Source organism: Vigna unguiculata, chromosome 6 (genome assembly GCF_037176805.1).
Source record: "Vigna unguiculata cultivar grain cowpea cultivar isolate G323 ecotype 2 chromosome 6, ASM3717680v1, whole genome shotgun sequence".
In the NCBI taxonomy this organism is placed as follows: domain Eukaryota; kingdom Viridiplantae; phylum Streptophyta; class Magnoliopsida; order Fabales; family Fabaceae; genus Vigna; species Vigna unguiculata.
In genome coordinates this window covers 35,356,763-35,372,487 of record NC_140797.1, presented here as the reverse complement: position 1 = coordinate 35,372,487, position 15,725 = coordinate 35,356,763, and the positions used below count along the sequence as shown (strand labels likewise).

The window sequence follows — 15,725 nt, the reverse complement described above, 5'->3', positions numbered from 1 at the left end:
GATTTATGTTTTAACAAATAACATATATTGAAATGTTTTTAGTTACATATTTCAAATGTTTTTCATAAGAAAAGTTAGAAATTAACGTTTTCGAATTCTAAAAATGTTTTCCTAGTAAAAATATAATATGCTTTCTACGATAATTTAAATTATAAATATTTGAATAATCTTTTAAAATTATCGTACTATTCTTTTAGATTTTAGAAAATTTATATAAATATTTTCAGAAATATTTAGAAACATATTTTAGTAATTCATAAATGAGGAAATTAATGTTATGTAATTCAACACCATCTCAGATATTAACTTTGTAGTGACAATATTTCACTCAATATACTTTTAATAAGCGTATGAATTAACTTCTTTCTTGAAAAGTTAATATTTTTTTTAAACAGATAAGTATAAGATGCACGTCGGGTATATGGGTTTGATCGAGGCGAACAACTTGTTGATATCTTAATTGAAGATTCTATAGGTTAGATTTTTATGATGTCCGTACTTTAGTAAATACTAACATCATCACGTATCATATTATTATTTTAAAATATAAAACCATTTAAAAAGAATCAATTATGAAATAAGAAAAAAATTATTAAGTATCTATAACTTAACACTTAAGAGTCAGTGTTATACGAACATTTTCTGCTTTAGCAATTTACATATTGTTTTTAATCCGTATTTTCACTTTTATCAAATTTTTTTGGTGAAAATAAATATTTTATTTTATTTCAATTTTAAAACAAATAATAATTGAGTTTTCCTTTCTTTTAAAGTATGAATTTTAAAACTTTCAATTTAGAAATATTTTGATAAATGACTATATAATGTGAGATTGAAAACGAGCATACGTGAGATCGAAAGTGAAAGGTGGTCCTGTCAGAAGAGGGATGCTTTATAATATAAGGGAATTATATTTTAACAAAGAAAATTGAAACAAAACTTCTAACTTTTCTTTTTCTCAAAAACTGTAAAATAAAAAATAACACTGCAGTGTTTTTAGTGTAAAAAACAAACTTTGTCAAAATTGTTCTTGTTAAACTATAATTTTTGATAATATAAATCTTTTCTTTCCATTTTGTTTCATTGACAAATGTATAATCATAAAATGTTATATTCGTTTTGTATACTTACATTATATATACTAATGAAACATATAACATGTCTCTTTTTATTGTAAATAATTAATTTAATTAAAAAAATAACTGAATTTCAAGAAATAAAAATTTTAAAAATAAAATAACAAAATAATCATTTTAATTTAAATAAATATTTAATTATTATTTAAAGAATAAAAATAAAAATATAATTATTTCATTTAAAGTTAGAAAGAAAATATGTACAAAAAATAAATGTAGTCATATATATTGACGTAGATCTTTATAATTGTTTTATTTCTTATTAATAATTATTGATGAGAAATAACATATTATATTTATTCTAATGAGTAATCACTAGAAACTTACTTTTAAGTACTTTATTAGAAACTCATCCATTCACGCTAATTAAGATGAGTAAACAATAGAACCTTAGTTTTAAGTACAAAAATTATAACATCGAAAAAAACATATTTAATTGACAAACCCAATATGATAATATAATAATATATATTAGTACTCTAAATTAAAAAAAAATATAATTAAAATATTTATTAGTGAGTTAAAGCGGGTTGTTTCTTTTTCAGAGTTAACCTATAGTATGTCTACTTGATTTATTAACTCATCAATTGTTTATTTATATATATCATATTCAAAAGGATAGCCTAATGCAAGCGAATGGAAGTAAAATACTTGAAAGTGTGGAAATTGAAACATTAATATTAGTCTCAACAGCACATTAAGTAGTGATACTTATCCACACAATAAATTTTAATATTATTCTTTATTTTCTATTTTATAATAAATATACAAGCTTATATGGCGAGGATAATATTATTTTAACATCCAACACATTTCTACACTAATTTTATATATACTGTTTTATTTTTCAAATTTTTTTACAAATATAAAAGCCTTATTTTTAATGGTCAAATATTATTAAAAATTCTTATATTATATGATATTTTTTTTTTGTAAATTTATTAATAAAAATTTGCAATTTTTTTTTGTTATTTTTTTTTAAATTTTAATTGACATTAATTCATTTGTAAATAATTTTTCTTTTCAATTATAAAATTTGGAAATATTTTTTATAAAACTTATTACGAAGAGTGTTTTATACAAAATATTTTATAAATAGATTAGTAATAATTTTGTATTTTTTTTTTCATAACAAAATTTATATTATTTTTAAAAGAATTTTCAAATAAAAATGAAGAGAAAATATAACTTTTTTTTAACAGTGAAAACACTCTGAAACAAGTGGATTGTGAATCATGCGTGTAATGACAAATTTAAGTTGAAAAATACGCTAATTAAAATAAAATATATGGAGCATACGTAACCATTAGTTGAAAAATTGTAATCGTGTATATAAAGGTTTAGAACCTTTTCATTCTTCTACTTCATCTTCATCTTCTTCGTCTTCGTCTTCTTCATCATGGAAAACATCAAAGCGGCTATGGGTGCTCTTATGACATTTCTGTTGAGTTGTATTGGAATCAAATATGGGGCCTCCAAGACCAATCCTTTTCAGGATTCAATTCTGTCGATTCTGGTCACCGCTGTGTTTTCTCATGCCATAGCTTCCGCCGCTGACATGGACCAGCCCAACACCATCATAATATTTTATTTGTCAGGGATAGTTGCATGTGAAACACTGCTCTGGATTCTCATCGCTCACCTTTACTGGTTCTGTCTCATCAACTTCCTTCTTTTACTAATACTCCAATTCTTGTTTTTTCACCTCCTCAAACACCTTCTCCTTCGCTCCTTCAACTCCATCACTCACTGGTTCACTGGAACACCTCCAAATACAGAACTCCAAGGTGTAGCATCTCAGATACCTGATTTCTCGACATGTAGTTTTTGAATGGAAAATAATACTTTAACTACTAAATTTTGACAACTTTCTCTTGTGTTATTTTTTAAGTGGTTTTGATATATTGAAAATGAGAAGAAAAAATAGAAAACCACTTAGAAAATAATACCTAAGTTCAGAAGAGAAGAGAAGAGAAAGTTATTTAGTAGTTAAAAAATAAATTTTCTTTTTGAATTGTGTTTCTGGTTTTTTATGCTTATGCTCGTATTATGTACTCTGAGTTTCTGCTTATAGTGCTTTCTCTATTATCGAGTTGTTTCTCTTGTGATGATTATGGGTTTTCCAATAATCATCATCGGCAATATAAACCAGGCTATTTACTTTCACTCTCATAATTCATAGTGGGATTTGGATTAGATTACGAAATTTCCAAAAGTTATTTGCTTTTCACATTTTTATTTTCATTTATTTGACCATATATTTTAATATTTTTTTGAATAAAATTTATTTTTCACCACAAACCAAATATTTCTTTTTTTCTATTTTTAACTCCTATTAAACTTTTATTCATGTTAAAAGTGCCGTCATGTATACATTATTAAAAATTTATCAACAAAATTTTATTAAATCATAATTTTCCTTTTTTATTCAACACGCACTCTTTATACACTTAAAATTAAATAATTTTTTTATTTACGATGAATTAACTACTAAAAGTTCAATTACAGAAAATTTAAGTTCTTCATATATCAACACGGAAAATAAAGTCAATGTCAAAGTCAATGGATAGAATAATAAAAAAAAGAGTAAGAGAATGGAATTAGTTACAGAACAAAAAGAAGAAACGAAACCTCTTATCACTGATGATAATATTTAATTTATTTACAGTTGACATCTATTTTTAACTTGTTGAACACGTTTTAGCATATGTTCCACGATACTTATCCCTTCTTTTCATTCACGTTTTTATTTATTTACGAAATGTCTCTTTCATTATAATTATTAAAAACGCAACATTAAGAGCCGGCGAAAAAAATATTTAATTAGACCTACATCATTTATGAAGATTTGTACATGAGTGGTGTGCTAGCGGGTCATCTAATTTAAAATTATTATTAAATATTTGAAAAGAAATGTTTTTATTTTTTTTTCTTATTTTATATATTTGTCTTTCTAATTTTAGGTTCTAATTTCTAACTTTTACTTTAAAATATTACCAAGACTCAAATAATTTTTAATTGGTCCATTAATTAAGGGTCTTAAATACATCACTAACTATAATAATATTAGAGGATGCCTTGTCTAATTCTTTAGTAAAAATATATTTTGAGAAATAGGTTTCACTTGGATAGAATAATACAATATCTTGGATAGAATAATATAATAACTTCAATATGAATTAATCTAATTCAAATACATGAAGTTAAGCGCATATGATTGGTAATTAATTTATAGTATATCCAAAGTCCAATCAAAATTATTAAATATTATCAATAATAATGATATAATTATTATTTGTAAAGGTTAAAATTATAAATTTTAATAATTAACCATTATCACAAATAAAATTTTCAACAGTTAAAATAATCATCATAATTACTCATGTCAACCAATAGTTTGTGACAAAAATAGTCTAACGACTATTATTATTGTTAGAAAAAAAAATAATAATAATTAAAAACTGTTACAAAATATATGATAATTGAATTATATTTTATCATATTTTAATAATTTAAAACCAACGGTTAAAAATCATCACAAAATATACTATATTTTAATGATTAAAATTCATCACAAAATATATCATATTTTCACGAACTATCAAAAAGTTATTTATATTATTTTTAAATTTTAAAAATTCCAAAAAATATTTATTAATTATTAGTTATCTCCATAATTCACTTTTTTCTTTTCTATTGCATTATTAGACAAAATCAACTTTTAATTAATTATCTCATATATTTGTGCCTCTAATAATATACCATAATTTTAAGATTATATAAATAAACCATAAATAATCCTATGACATAATGACAAATTTAACGTAGCAAATTCCAAATACAAGATCTTACCAATAATGTCCATGGCATCACAGTTAAGTTTCTATACTGTTGTATTCAAAATCTGTGTTAAGCTACATTTCTTACGATGTTCTATCCAATAGTTAAACAACTTGAAATGAATTATCAGCGATATTTACCATGATCAATCCCAAAATGTCAACTTAGGATGGAATGTGAGCTGAATAAGGCAACAACATCTGCAATCAAAAGGCAATAAGTTTAACTTGATGCAAGATGCTAAAAGAGCATACGGCCTCCTTCAACCAAGTTGACAACTCTGTATTTCTAATTTACTTTGGCAGTTGGCATAAAATAAACTTAAACTAAAATGCATTCAATTTCTGATAAGCCATCAATTAAGAAAGCGGAAATAACCTCTGCATCAATGAAAATAACATCCTTCACTTCATATTCAGCAGCTTCATTAATTTTCTCTCCATGAAGAACAACACGAACATCAAATACCAAGCCATCCTCAATATTGTGACAATTGAGTGCAGTTAAATCAATATCTCCATCCGGAAGATATGTTTTTAATGGAACTGAAAAACCTGCAATGAAGAATATTTAACATCAATATGTATACCGCATTAGAAAGAATCATGTCAATCACTACCTGAAGTCAACAACATTTATTCATCAAAATCTGCACAGCAATCAGCTGCATTAAATTGAATTAGCTGCACCAAAACAAGAAAGTAAACACCAAGCGTAACTTTGCAGATGTCTCCATGTAAAACATACCATTCTTCTCGGTATATTCAATGCCATCCTTCATGAAAACATTAAAGTAAACTGTACGAGGTAAGAAACAAATTGTTTTATTTAAAAGACAACTGTATTATGGAGGAAGGTTGCACTACCTGGACAGCAACTTCCCGCTTCTCTTGAAGATCAACTTTATTACCGACCAGTGTCATCACTATATCAGGAGCCATCAATAGTGATCCTTTTCATTGGAATTAAGAAATCTATTTGTTAGACTTTTGGTAAATAAAATGGTTCCATATTCTATTCACAACATTAACAGATTGAAATTAAGTTAACATTCGTTAAAGTTCATGATCATATGAAGTGAATCATGAATTGAACCAAAAGTTAAATATCAAATGCTAAACCTGTATACCAGATCATGTTCTATGACTCTTTCACATATATCCTATCTGGTATTAAGGTTTACAAAAGAACAGATATCATGGATATTAAATCAGGCTTGAAAAACTGAAGACCAAATGAGTCACCAGCATGTAAACAAAGGCACGAAAATTTTCATTGATCCCTTGCTTTCTTACGCACCGCTTTGACAACAGAGATATGAAAAACATGCTTTTTATACTGAATAAAAGCCACCTAATCTGTGTGATAAAGAAGCAGTACCAACAATGTAACCTGCATAGGAAGATAAAAGAGTTTTTATACTGAAATAAAGATAGTAAAATAAAACTTCAATGGCATACTACATACTCATCAGATACAGGTAAATTTTATGCTTAATGATTTTTCCTGATATTGTTTTGCTGATGGCTCTTGGCTTGATTAACTTGACAGTGATTTCATTGTTATTACCTATTCCAGCTGTCATGACTCAGTGCGTGCATGCTGAAGTTTATTCCAGTGCTATTCTCCTGACACTGCCATGGATTAGTGTTATTATCTTCAATTTTTCATTGCTCCCTCTCCCCTTATCTCAACCACTCTGCCATCTTCATCTACAATTGAGAAAAACAACCCTTTAGATATGTCTAACAGTTAAAGAGTATACAACATTTTCGGTATTCTGCACAATACTAAACAAAATCTTGGCACTCATCACACAGACACACTACAAAGAATCAAAAACCATACAACCAAGACTAGACCTTTCACATAGAATGCTTCTTGCGTAAACCTTTTTCATGACCTGAGAGAATAAAATGGGGATCACGTGAAACAAACATAAGAAAATTGAGATTGAGATTGAGGTGCTAAGAAACAGAAAAAGAGAGGTAAAAATATTAACCTATTTAGCTTCAACTTCAGCCAATTCTTCAGCATCCCTGTCCATCAAATAAAATCAATAAGCACAACACAAGTCCAAGATTCAAGCTTATTGTGAATAGAAAAGGGTGAGCAAGCTGATATGATGGATAAATAATAATCACCCTTGTTCAAATAATGCATCTTTCAAGGACCAAAGGCCAAACACCAAGAACACAATGGGATAGAAAATCAACAATTCTCTGGCAGTGTAACTATGACAGAAACATGCTTCGTTGGAGTTCATCCATAGCCTATGATTTCTTCATCCGAGAAAAAAATGACCAAATTACAATATAATATAAACCACGTTAGGATAGTTTTTAGGTGAACATGGAAAACTGGAAAGAAATCAGAGAGATATTGAACAATTTCAATTCGGAACAAAATTAAAATGAAGTCTTCGATGCAAGTTCATGACAGAATTCATGAAAGATAAAATGAAACATTTTGTCATATTGGAGGGGTCAAATCCACAGAATGAGGCTGGCACATGTAATAAACCAAAAGAACATAGTAGACTAAGTTGTGGCATTCTTAACACCGATTGAGCCACATGCACATCACTCTAGCCGGTTCTTCTCTGCTACGTATAGCTAGATTCCTTAGCCTGATTTATTACTTTTAATTACTCATATACGTGACGAAACACATGCAATCATTTCAAGAAATTTTTTCTTTTCCGTCAAAATAGTTGGCAGTTTAGTAAATTTTATGAAACTACTGAAACAGATGTAAAACTAGTTTATATAATGTAGTTCCTATAACTAAGTATGCCAGAACATAAAATCCTATCCATTATAGTATTCAGAATTTCGAGTTTTGATTTCCATCTTTAATGATTAACTATGTCAGGGTCAAATAAAATATTTCAATGAGAAGTTATAAATTTCAGTCATCAAAATTCTTGTCTTATAGTACCTAATTAAGATGCACAGCTTGTATTTGTAAAAGACATGTGCAATTTGCAGAAGTGACAGTGAAACTAGAAGCATTTTTTTCTATTTAGTAGCGGATTCTTAAATGTCAGAATGAATAGTATTGATCACCTTGTTGTACAGAAGGTGGCCTTTACTTGGAAGGATGAAATTACAAGATGCAATTCATACAATGTCCTGCATCAAGAACCGAAATTATTCTTTAGTTTTAAATAATTCAGACAAATGCAATAAGGCCATGAATGCTTGGATAATTTTTGTATGTGTATAAATAATGAACAAATTCCATAGCTCACTATTACCTATCTGAAGAGAATACGAATAGATGGAGTTAAAAACCTTAACTTAATTTGACTATATTGGAAGAATTTTTTTGCATTCATAACTAGTGTATGCAGAATGAATTTCAAACTCGTAAATCTTCCTGTTCTATTCTAGTATGGACCAAAGATTGATCAAACTTGAATTAAGACATTTGTTTCTCGTTTACACGCATAAAAAATATTACGATACAACATTTTATCACAGGAATAGGAATATATTTGTAGTTAAATAAAGAATAAATCAGAAAATATATTTTCATTGATTGCATCATTTTCGTTCGTCTCCATCGAATGCTTCAGTCACAAATCTCAATTTGTTTGAGTCAGGTGGAGGGAGTCAGAATTAGGGTTTTTAAACTTTAATGGAGAAGTAAGACCACCGTAATTTGAGAATGAACCGTTGCTCGAATTGACTTAGTAGAAACAACATTCTATAAATCGAAAGTATATATTGGAGTAGGTTCACCCCTAGAAAGTATATAAAGAAGTAAAAGAAGTCATAGGAAGAGACATGTTTGTTGATCCAATTTTGTTCGTAAACTTAAATTAATGATACGTAACAAAATATATAAAAATATTTCTTGTCCACCTTTCATGATACCAATTATATCTTTTACAATATAATTATTTATTAATTTTTTTAAAATTAACGGTTATTTTTATTATTTTTTATAAAATTGTTTATCTTTTCTTTTTTTTACATATTCATTTAATTTAATTTTTAATAAATATAAATTTATTTTATATATTAACTTAATAACATTACATTATTATTACTTATTAATATTTATTTATATTTACCCTGTTATATCATAAAATGATTATAAAAAACTTGATGCTATTGTATAAAATTAACACAAAAAAATAAAATTCTCACTGTCTATTTCATAGCCATAAAATAATGGTGTAAAAATTACTCCTTTTAATGTAAATTATTATATTATGGTAAATAATTTTTTTATATACAAAATGATATAATTATACTTATAATAATAAGTTAAAAAATAAAAATAATTACATTAAATTATTAAAATAATATTTTACATAATAAAAATAAATAAAAAATATTAAAAAAAATAGAAATAATTAATTATAAGACATAAAAAAATTTAATTTACATGTATTATTTGAACATAAATGTACATTGGATAAAAGTATTATGGATATTAGAATTGATTCCATGGTAAGTCACAACTCTATGATGATTTCATTTATATACAATGATGAACAATATAAATAACTTAACTTATTTAAATATGAACCATGATGATTTCATTTATATACAATAAAATTGATTATGTATGTGTGAAATATATGAAAATATAAATAATTTAATTACTTTATTTAATTAAGTTTTAACAAAATTTAAGTAAAAAAATTTAGAGAATTATATACTTAACTTATAAAAGATTATGATTATTGTATACACGTGTAATATATTGTTGTAATAGATAACGATACAATGACCTTGTTAATTTGGTCTTGGTCTTTTATTACCTGCTTAGGTGTCATGGTATTACTATTTTTAGTTTTTAATATTTTGTACGCATGTGATGTGGCATTTATATCCCGTGATGGGCTTAAAATTCGTAAAGGCGCGTTTGTTAGAAAGAAACATTTGGAGATGAGCGTCTCCTATCTTTTTTTTTTTCTTCGTCGTCCATAGCTCAACCCTCACCAAACCACTAAAGAACGTTATTATGTATTCCTCTCTTGTTAGATACGCGTCTGAGAGAAGAAAGGTTTGTCGCTGGCCCTAAGCGAATGTCTCTCCTTCATCGTCGTCGATCACCGCTCACGCATTGAAAGTAGTCAAAGTTCTTCATTTGGTGCTGGTAAGTTCTTCGCTTTTAGCCTTGTGATTCTATGCCTCACATTTGTTTTGTTTTTTTCTTCTCTTTCGTGTTGTTGAAAGGTTTTTATTCTCCTTCGTGCTATTCTTGTTTGTGGGGTTTAATTTGAGTAAACTTTAGGTTTTACAAACTCTAACCTTCTTTCCTTTGCACTAAGCTTTGTACTTAGGCTTTATTTTGTTCTTCCAACTCTATTTTATTGCTTCAAGGAAAGTGTGAAGGTACGTTTAGGAACTAATTAGTGTTATTGAACCATTTTAGTGTATAAATGCAACCATGTGTACAAAATCTTACGAAGAAAAAATATAATTGTACACAAAAAACACTTAAGTCTTTCATTTGTACTGTGGTATAGAGTAAGCCTTCACAATGTGCTTGTGTAGTGGCGGTGAACAATTCAGTTGGTGAAGCAACTAATGAAAATTAATTGCGTATTGAGAGTAACCAATTAGTGTTATTAGAACTACTTTGAATAAACATGACCATGTGTACAAACTGTCACAAAAAGAGGACATTTACTTGTACACAAAAAGACAATTACGTTTGTCATCGCTAATGTGGTATTGAAGTAGCATTTCACATGTACTTTTGTGGTATTAGTGAACATTGAGTTGGTGAATGTATTAATGAAAATGAATAGTGTATTGAGAGTGACCATTTACTAGGAACTACTTAATTGAATAAACACGACCGTATGTACAAGATCTTACAAAAAACAACACTTACGAATAAAAAGACAGATGATTGTACACAACTGAATTTCACTTCGATAGTAACTGTCCTCCTGTTTCAATTTTTTTGTACAAAATAAAGTTCAGTGTGACATACTTGTTTGAAGGATCACTAATATTGTCTTCCTATTTTAGATTTTTTTTATTTTGTACAAAATAAAGTTCAGTGTGACATACTTATTTGAGGCACCACTAATGCTTTTATGCCAACATATCATTGGATTTTTTTGGTTCACTTGGTTCTAATTTGGATGCACATAACTACTCTCCTTTCTCTCCTTTTTCGTACTTTTTGGACAATATAAATAACTAACAGTGGTAAATTTCATGTACATTAATAAGGCAGAATACAAATAGAAGACATTATAAATAAAATAAATAATTATATAATGATAATCGTATATCATTTAAATTATAATTAAAACAAATAAAAAAAATTATAATAATGATAATTTAAATTATATAAAGGAAATTATAAAACTAAAAAAAATACAACTCAGTATACAAATAAAAATGAACATAAAGAAAAAATTCATTTGTTTTAAGAAAATTAATTAAAATGAATATATTCTACTATAAAAATAAATAAAATTTAAACTATTAATCAAAACCTTTCTTATATATAATAAAATTTAATTTTTGTCCATATATATATATATTTATATTTTGTGGTATTGTCTTGACTTTCATAAGTAAAAATAATTACAACTAGATGAGAGTAATATGTTTTGAAAAAAAAAAAAGTACAATCTACACATTATCTTTGTAAGTAATGATCTTGTGTAGCAAAACTCACAACAAAAAAGACAAATAGTTGTACAAGAAAAGACACATATGTACCAAAACTTACAACAAAAAAAATAGATATTTGTACACAGAAAGCCACTTAATTTGCAAATGACATTGCAGTAAGACACTTGAGTTTGTTATAGATAGTGTGGTATTGTTTGACTTGGACAAGCAATTAATGATAATTAATAGTTTATCAGATTAACCATTTACCGTGACTAATTGAATGAGTACGTGTACAAAATCTTAGAAAGAAAAAAAACAAATTGTTGTACGCATAAAGTCATTTACATTTTTATCGTGTTATTGTATACACGTAAAGGCAATTTCTTTAGACAATTTCTTTTATAAGTGTTTATTTGTTCATAAGTCATATAAATTTTTTATCTGTAGAAGATATCACCGAGTAAGACATAAGTGTTTTTCTATATACATTTATCTATTTATCTATTTGTTCATAAGTCCACATGATTATACTTATTCAATTAAGTAGTTCAAGAACCATCAATGTGCAGAGTTATCTATATAAATACATTTATCTATTTTTTATTGCATAAGATTTTATACATAAGATTATGCTTATTCAATTCAGTAGTTCAAAAACCATCAATTGCAAAGTTATTTATACACAATATCACACCCAACAAAGACATATATTTGTATTTTGTATACGTAAAGATAGTTTAATTTGAAGTAAAGACATAAATGCTTTTATGTGTACATTTATCTGTTTTTTACTGCGTAAGATTTTGTTGCGTAAGATTCAACATTCATTCACTCCCAATACACTATTAATTTTATTATTTTTCATTCACTCCCAATACACTAAATTAAAAGAAAATAATTCGTATAATAAAAGAAAGAATAGAATGAGAGTACCTTACCCTGAGAGTAAGGTAAATTAGCCAAAGTTCTAAACATCAGATTTAGGAAGTATGACACAAAATTCACCAAAAAAATGAGACCATTCATTTTGGGATAAAAGAAGAAGATATAACATTTAACACAAGATTAAATTGTTATAACATTATGCGAAAAAAAGTTCAATATAAAGGTTAAAAAAATAGTACTCTCCTTTCATTACTTTGTTACTTAAAAATCATCACAATTCACATCAATCTCTCTCACATTTTCCTTCTCGTTCTCTTTTTTTTCAGCATTTTTTTTCTTTTTCTTTTCATTGCAGACCACATCTTTTTTTTCTCATCTTTTCTTTCTTCAACCACTTTCACATTTCTCTTTCTCAACTCTCCTAGTTATTTTCACTATAACAGCACAATTCTCACACTTGAATTTCACCAACACACTCCCACTACAATTCCAAGACTTCTTCATCACTCAATAGCAAGGTGCATATTGGTTTTACAGGTTTAAGGCTGAAATGAGTGGGTCAGTCAACAAAAACAAATCAAAATGGCTTAAAAATTCAGGTTCAATGATAAATGATTCAAGGTAGCTGTGACTCAAAAATTCAGGTTAAATGTTAGATACAATCATATCTTTATCCATCAAAATATAATGGTTTCTTGTTATTTTCACTTATATGAGATTTGGAGCATGTTTTTTTATTGATAGTATATTCTAAAGTGGTACAGGGATATTATAGGGAAGCCTTGCCCTTGTCTTGGATATTAATTATTGTGTTGTTATATATGGAATGATTAACCTCGCTTTATTGTCATGTCATGATTAAAAGATGTTTTATCAAGTAAATACAATTTGCAAGCAAGAAGAAACAAGTTGCAACAGGCTATTGAAACCACTTTACCGTTTTCAAATTCCAAATTAAACATAAAAAGTATCAATTTTATTTTTCTTAAATGATTAAATTTTACAATTTTGTTTATCATATTATGAGATGTTTAGACAAGTTCAATTGCAAAAATTGTGAAAGTTACAAGTGATAATTTCCATGGACACCGATCCTCAAAACCACGTTAAAAGCATTTGAACACGTTTCTCCCACTCAAATGGAAGAAAAGAGAGAACCCTATTAAAAACACGCTTTATCTACATGCTTGAGTTTGTTTTTGGCACATCTTACTTCATATTCCTTAAAACTCATGAATTTATGTTTATCAGAGCAATTTTATATTAATCTGTAAAAGAGTTCAATAAAAAAGCACCAAGTAATAAAAAAGTTTCTTTGACTTACAAGCTAACTAGTAAATTTTAAATTGACAATGCTGCAACTTTGGTAGAAAACATAGCTAGAAGTGTAGAAGGATTTATAATTTACAGGGAAAGCCAAGAAGTTGACATACCTCATGAAAACCATGATGGACAATTGACAATACGATTGGAGTTATATGTGCTTGAGCAATTAGACTAGCAGTTCCCTATTTCAACCACATAGGTGTCTCTTCTTGATTCACCTTTCATTCAGCAGAAGTATGCAGCTGCCATAACAAATTCATAAATGATATATTAGTTTTACTTCAGTAAAAAGAACTCCCCATTTGGGTGTGAAACAGAGTATTCCAGCATCTACTTAATTTATGTTTTCCTTAAATCAGAGGCACACACATCTTTTTGCTTCTGTGATTTTAAATTCATAAAAGTAAACACTTATTCTAAACAATGATTATCCATAAATTTAAGGATCATGTAAAAGAAATGCATATAATGAGGAAAAAAAAAACAAAAAGAACTTTAATGATATTTGTTCATTCAACAAACAAATATGGCACAACCACCAATTTAATCCTCCTCTTTGTTGATGATTATATATTCTTCCAAATTCAACTTCTCTTTAATTTCCTTTGACATCTCAAACACCTCAAGGGTCTGCAAACACAAAAACAGGTTAGTATTACTTATCACAACTTGCCACAAGGGAACCTAACACAATAATCAACACTCACTTGAGTAACTGTGGAGACCGAAATCACAATGGAAGCCTTTGCATCCTCGTCCTCGAACCGCTTGAGAGCCCTGCTAATTTTCCTATCACACTCACCAATAAGCTTATCTATGACATGCTCCAATTCCCTATCATAATTATCAGTCCTTTTCACCTTCACCCCGTCGTATATAAGAACAGTTAAGCAACGAAGGTAACACAAACACAAAAAAGCTGCTACATCTAAATGACACCGGAATCGCAAACTATTACCTATTTTTCGTTGTTTAATTTTAAAATCAATGCAACGAAATGGCGTAGTTTATATCGAAAAGACCTAAATACTCAACCAAATTGTTGTGTTGTGCTTCGATTGCAATACCCAAGCCCTATAGATCGAGAAGACACTCTTTTCAAAGCTGAAGAGAGTGCACCTTAGGGCAAGGTCCTATATCAATTTTCTGAAACAGAGATAGCAAAAGAAAGACAATGAAAAAAACGAAGCCTGGGATGCAAAAAACAAATGGCGAACCACAGGAAGAAGTTAACGTGAACTGTTTGAGTGCGTGAGAGTTTCGTGATCGTCGACAGAAGACGAAAGAGGAAAAAAGAAATACAAATGCGTAAAGGGTTAGCCACAAACCTTTCTTCTTTCCAATGCGCCTCAATGGACAGGGGAAATAGAAGAATCTTGTGGTAGCAAACTAAAATCTTCATGCTTTCAATGTGCTTTGAGCGACGACAGAAGCTGAAAAATGGATGAGGACTTGGGTCGAAACTTATCTTTACTCACATACGCGCCTCGACCAATCCCTAATCCACTTACTAATTAATTAAATTGTATAATTTACTGTGAATAAACAGATTAAGAATGTCAATAACCTGACAGCGCGAATATTCGAGAGATGTGTTTGACAAAAAAAAAAACAAGAGGAAGAGTAATATTAATTAGGTCTAAATGAGGGATCTTTAAAAACAATGATTTCTTATTGATGTTAATAAAATCAAGTGAGGTTATGGACTCTCTTAATTGGTGTGAGATTAATTATTTATGTTTATATTGAAGTTTGGGATTAGATTAGTCCCTAAGTGATGCAGTGGCATTCCAAAGGTTGTTTCTTTCCTTTTTTATTTTTTTCATTTTGCATTTCTATAAAAGTTATAAACTCTAAACTGCCTCTCATTAATATTATAATTAAAAAACAATTATGGTTGCATCTTTATTTTAATGTATTTCTGATTAAACCATTCAAA

General features: G+C 27.8%; 1 protein-coding gene across 31 annotated transcripts; it reads right to left on the bottom strand.

Moving 5' to 3' along the window:
• Nucleotides 1-4,984: 4,984 nt before the first annotated feature.
• Nucleotides 4,985-15,327, bottom strand: LOC114186901 (uncharacterized). Of its 31 annotated transcripts, none has more exons than XR_014995929.1 (12): nt 15,115-15,307; nt 14,494-14,620; nt 13,894-14,416; nt 8,045-8,110; nt 7,121-7,258; nt 6,979-7,015; nt 6,839-6,879; nt 6,546-6,688; nt 5,843-6,368; nt 5,596-5,751; nt 5,355-5,530; nt 4,985-5,176 (listed from the first exon to the last, which is right to left on the bottom strand). XR_014995929.1 is itself a non-coding variant. In XM_085675209.1 (12 exons), exons 9-12 carry the CDS (start codon nt 6,559-6,561, stop codon nt 5,298-5,300), a joined length of 363 nt encoding a protein of 120 aa, XP_085531335.1. In that variant the 5' UTR covers nt 6,562-6,688; nt 6,839-6,879; nt 6,979-7,015; nt 7,121-7,258; nt 8,045-8,110; nt 13,894-14,416; nt 14,494-14,646; nt 14,745-14,932; nt 15,115-15,312; the 3' UTR covers nt 4,985-5,297. The 31 variants fall into 31 exon arrangements, 14 of the variants coding, with proteins under 14 accessions (XP_085531335.1, XP_085531337.1, XP_085531332.1 ...); XM_085675209.1 differs by adding an exon at nt 14,745-14,932 and having other exon boundaries at nt 4,985-5,530; nt 5,724-5,751; nt 5,843-5,928; nt 14,494-14,646; nt 15,115-15,312; XM_085675211.1 differs by adding an exon at nt 14,745-14,932 and having other exon boundaries at nt 4,985-5,530; nt 5,724-5,751; nt 5,843-5,928; nt 15,115-15,312.
• Nucleotides 15,328-15,725: the final 398 nt, after the last annotated feature.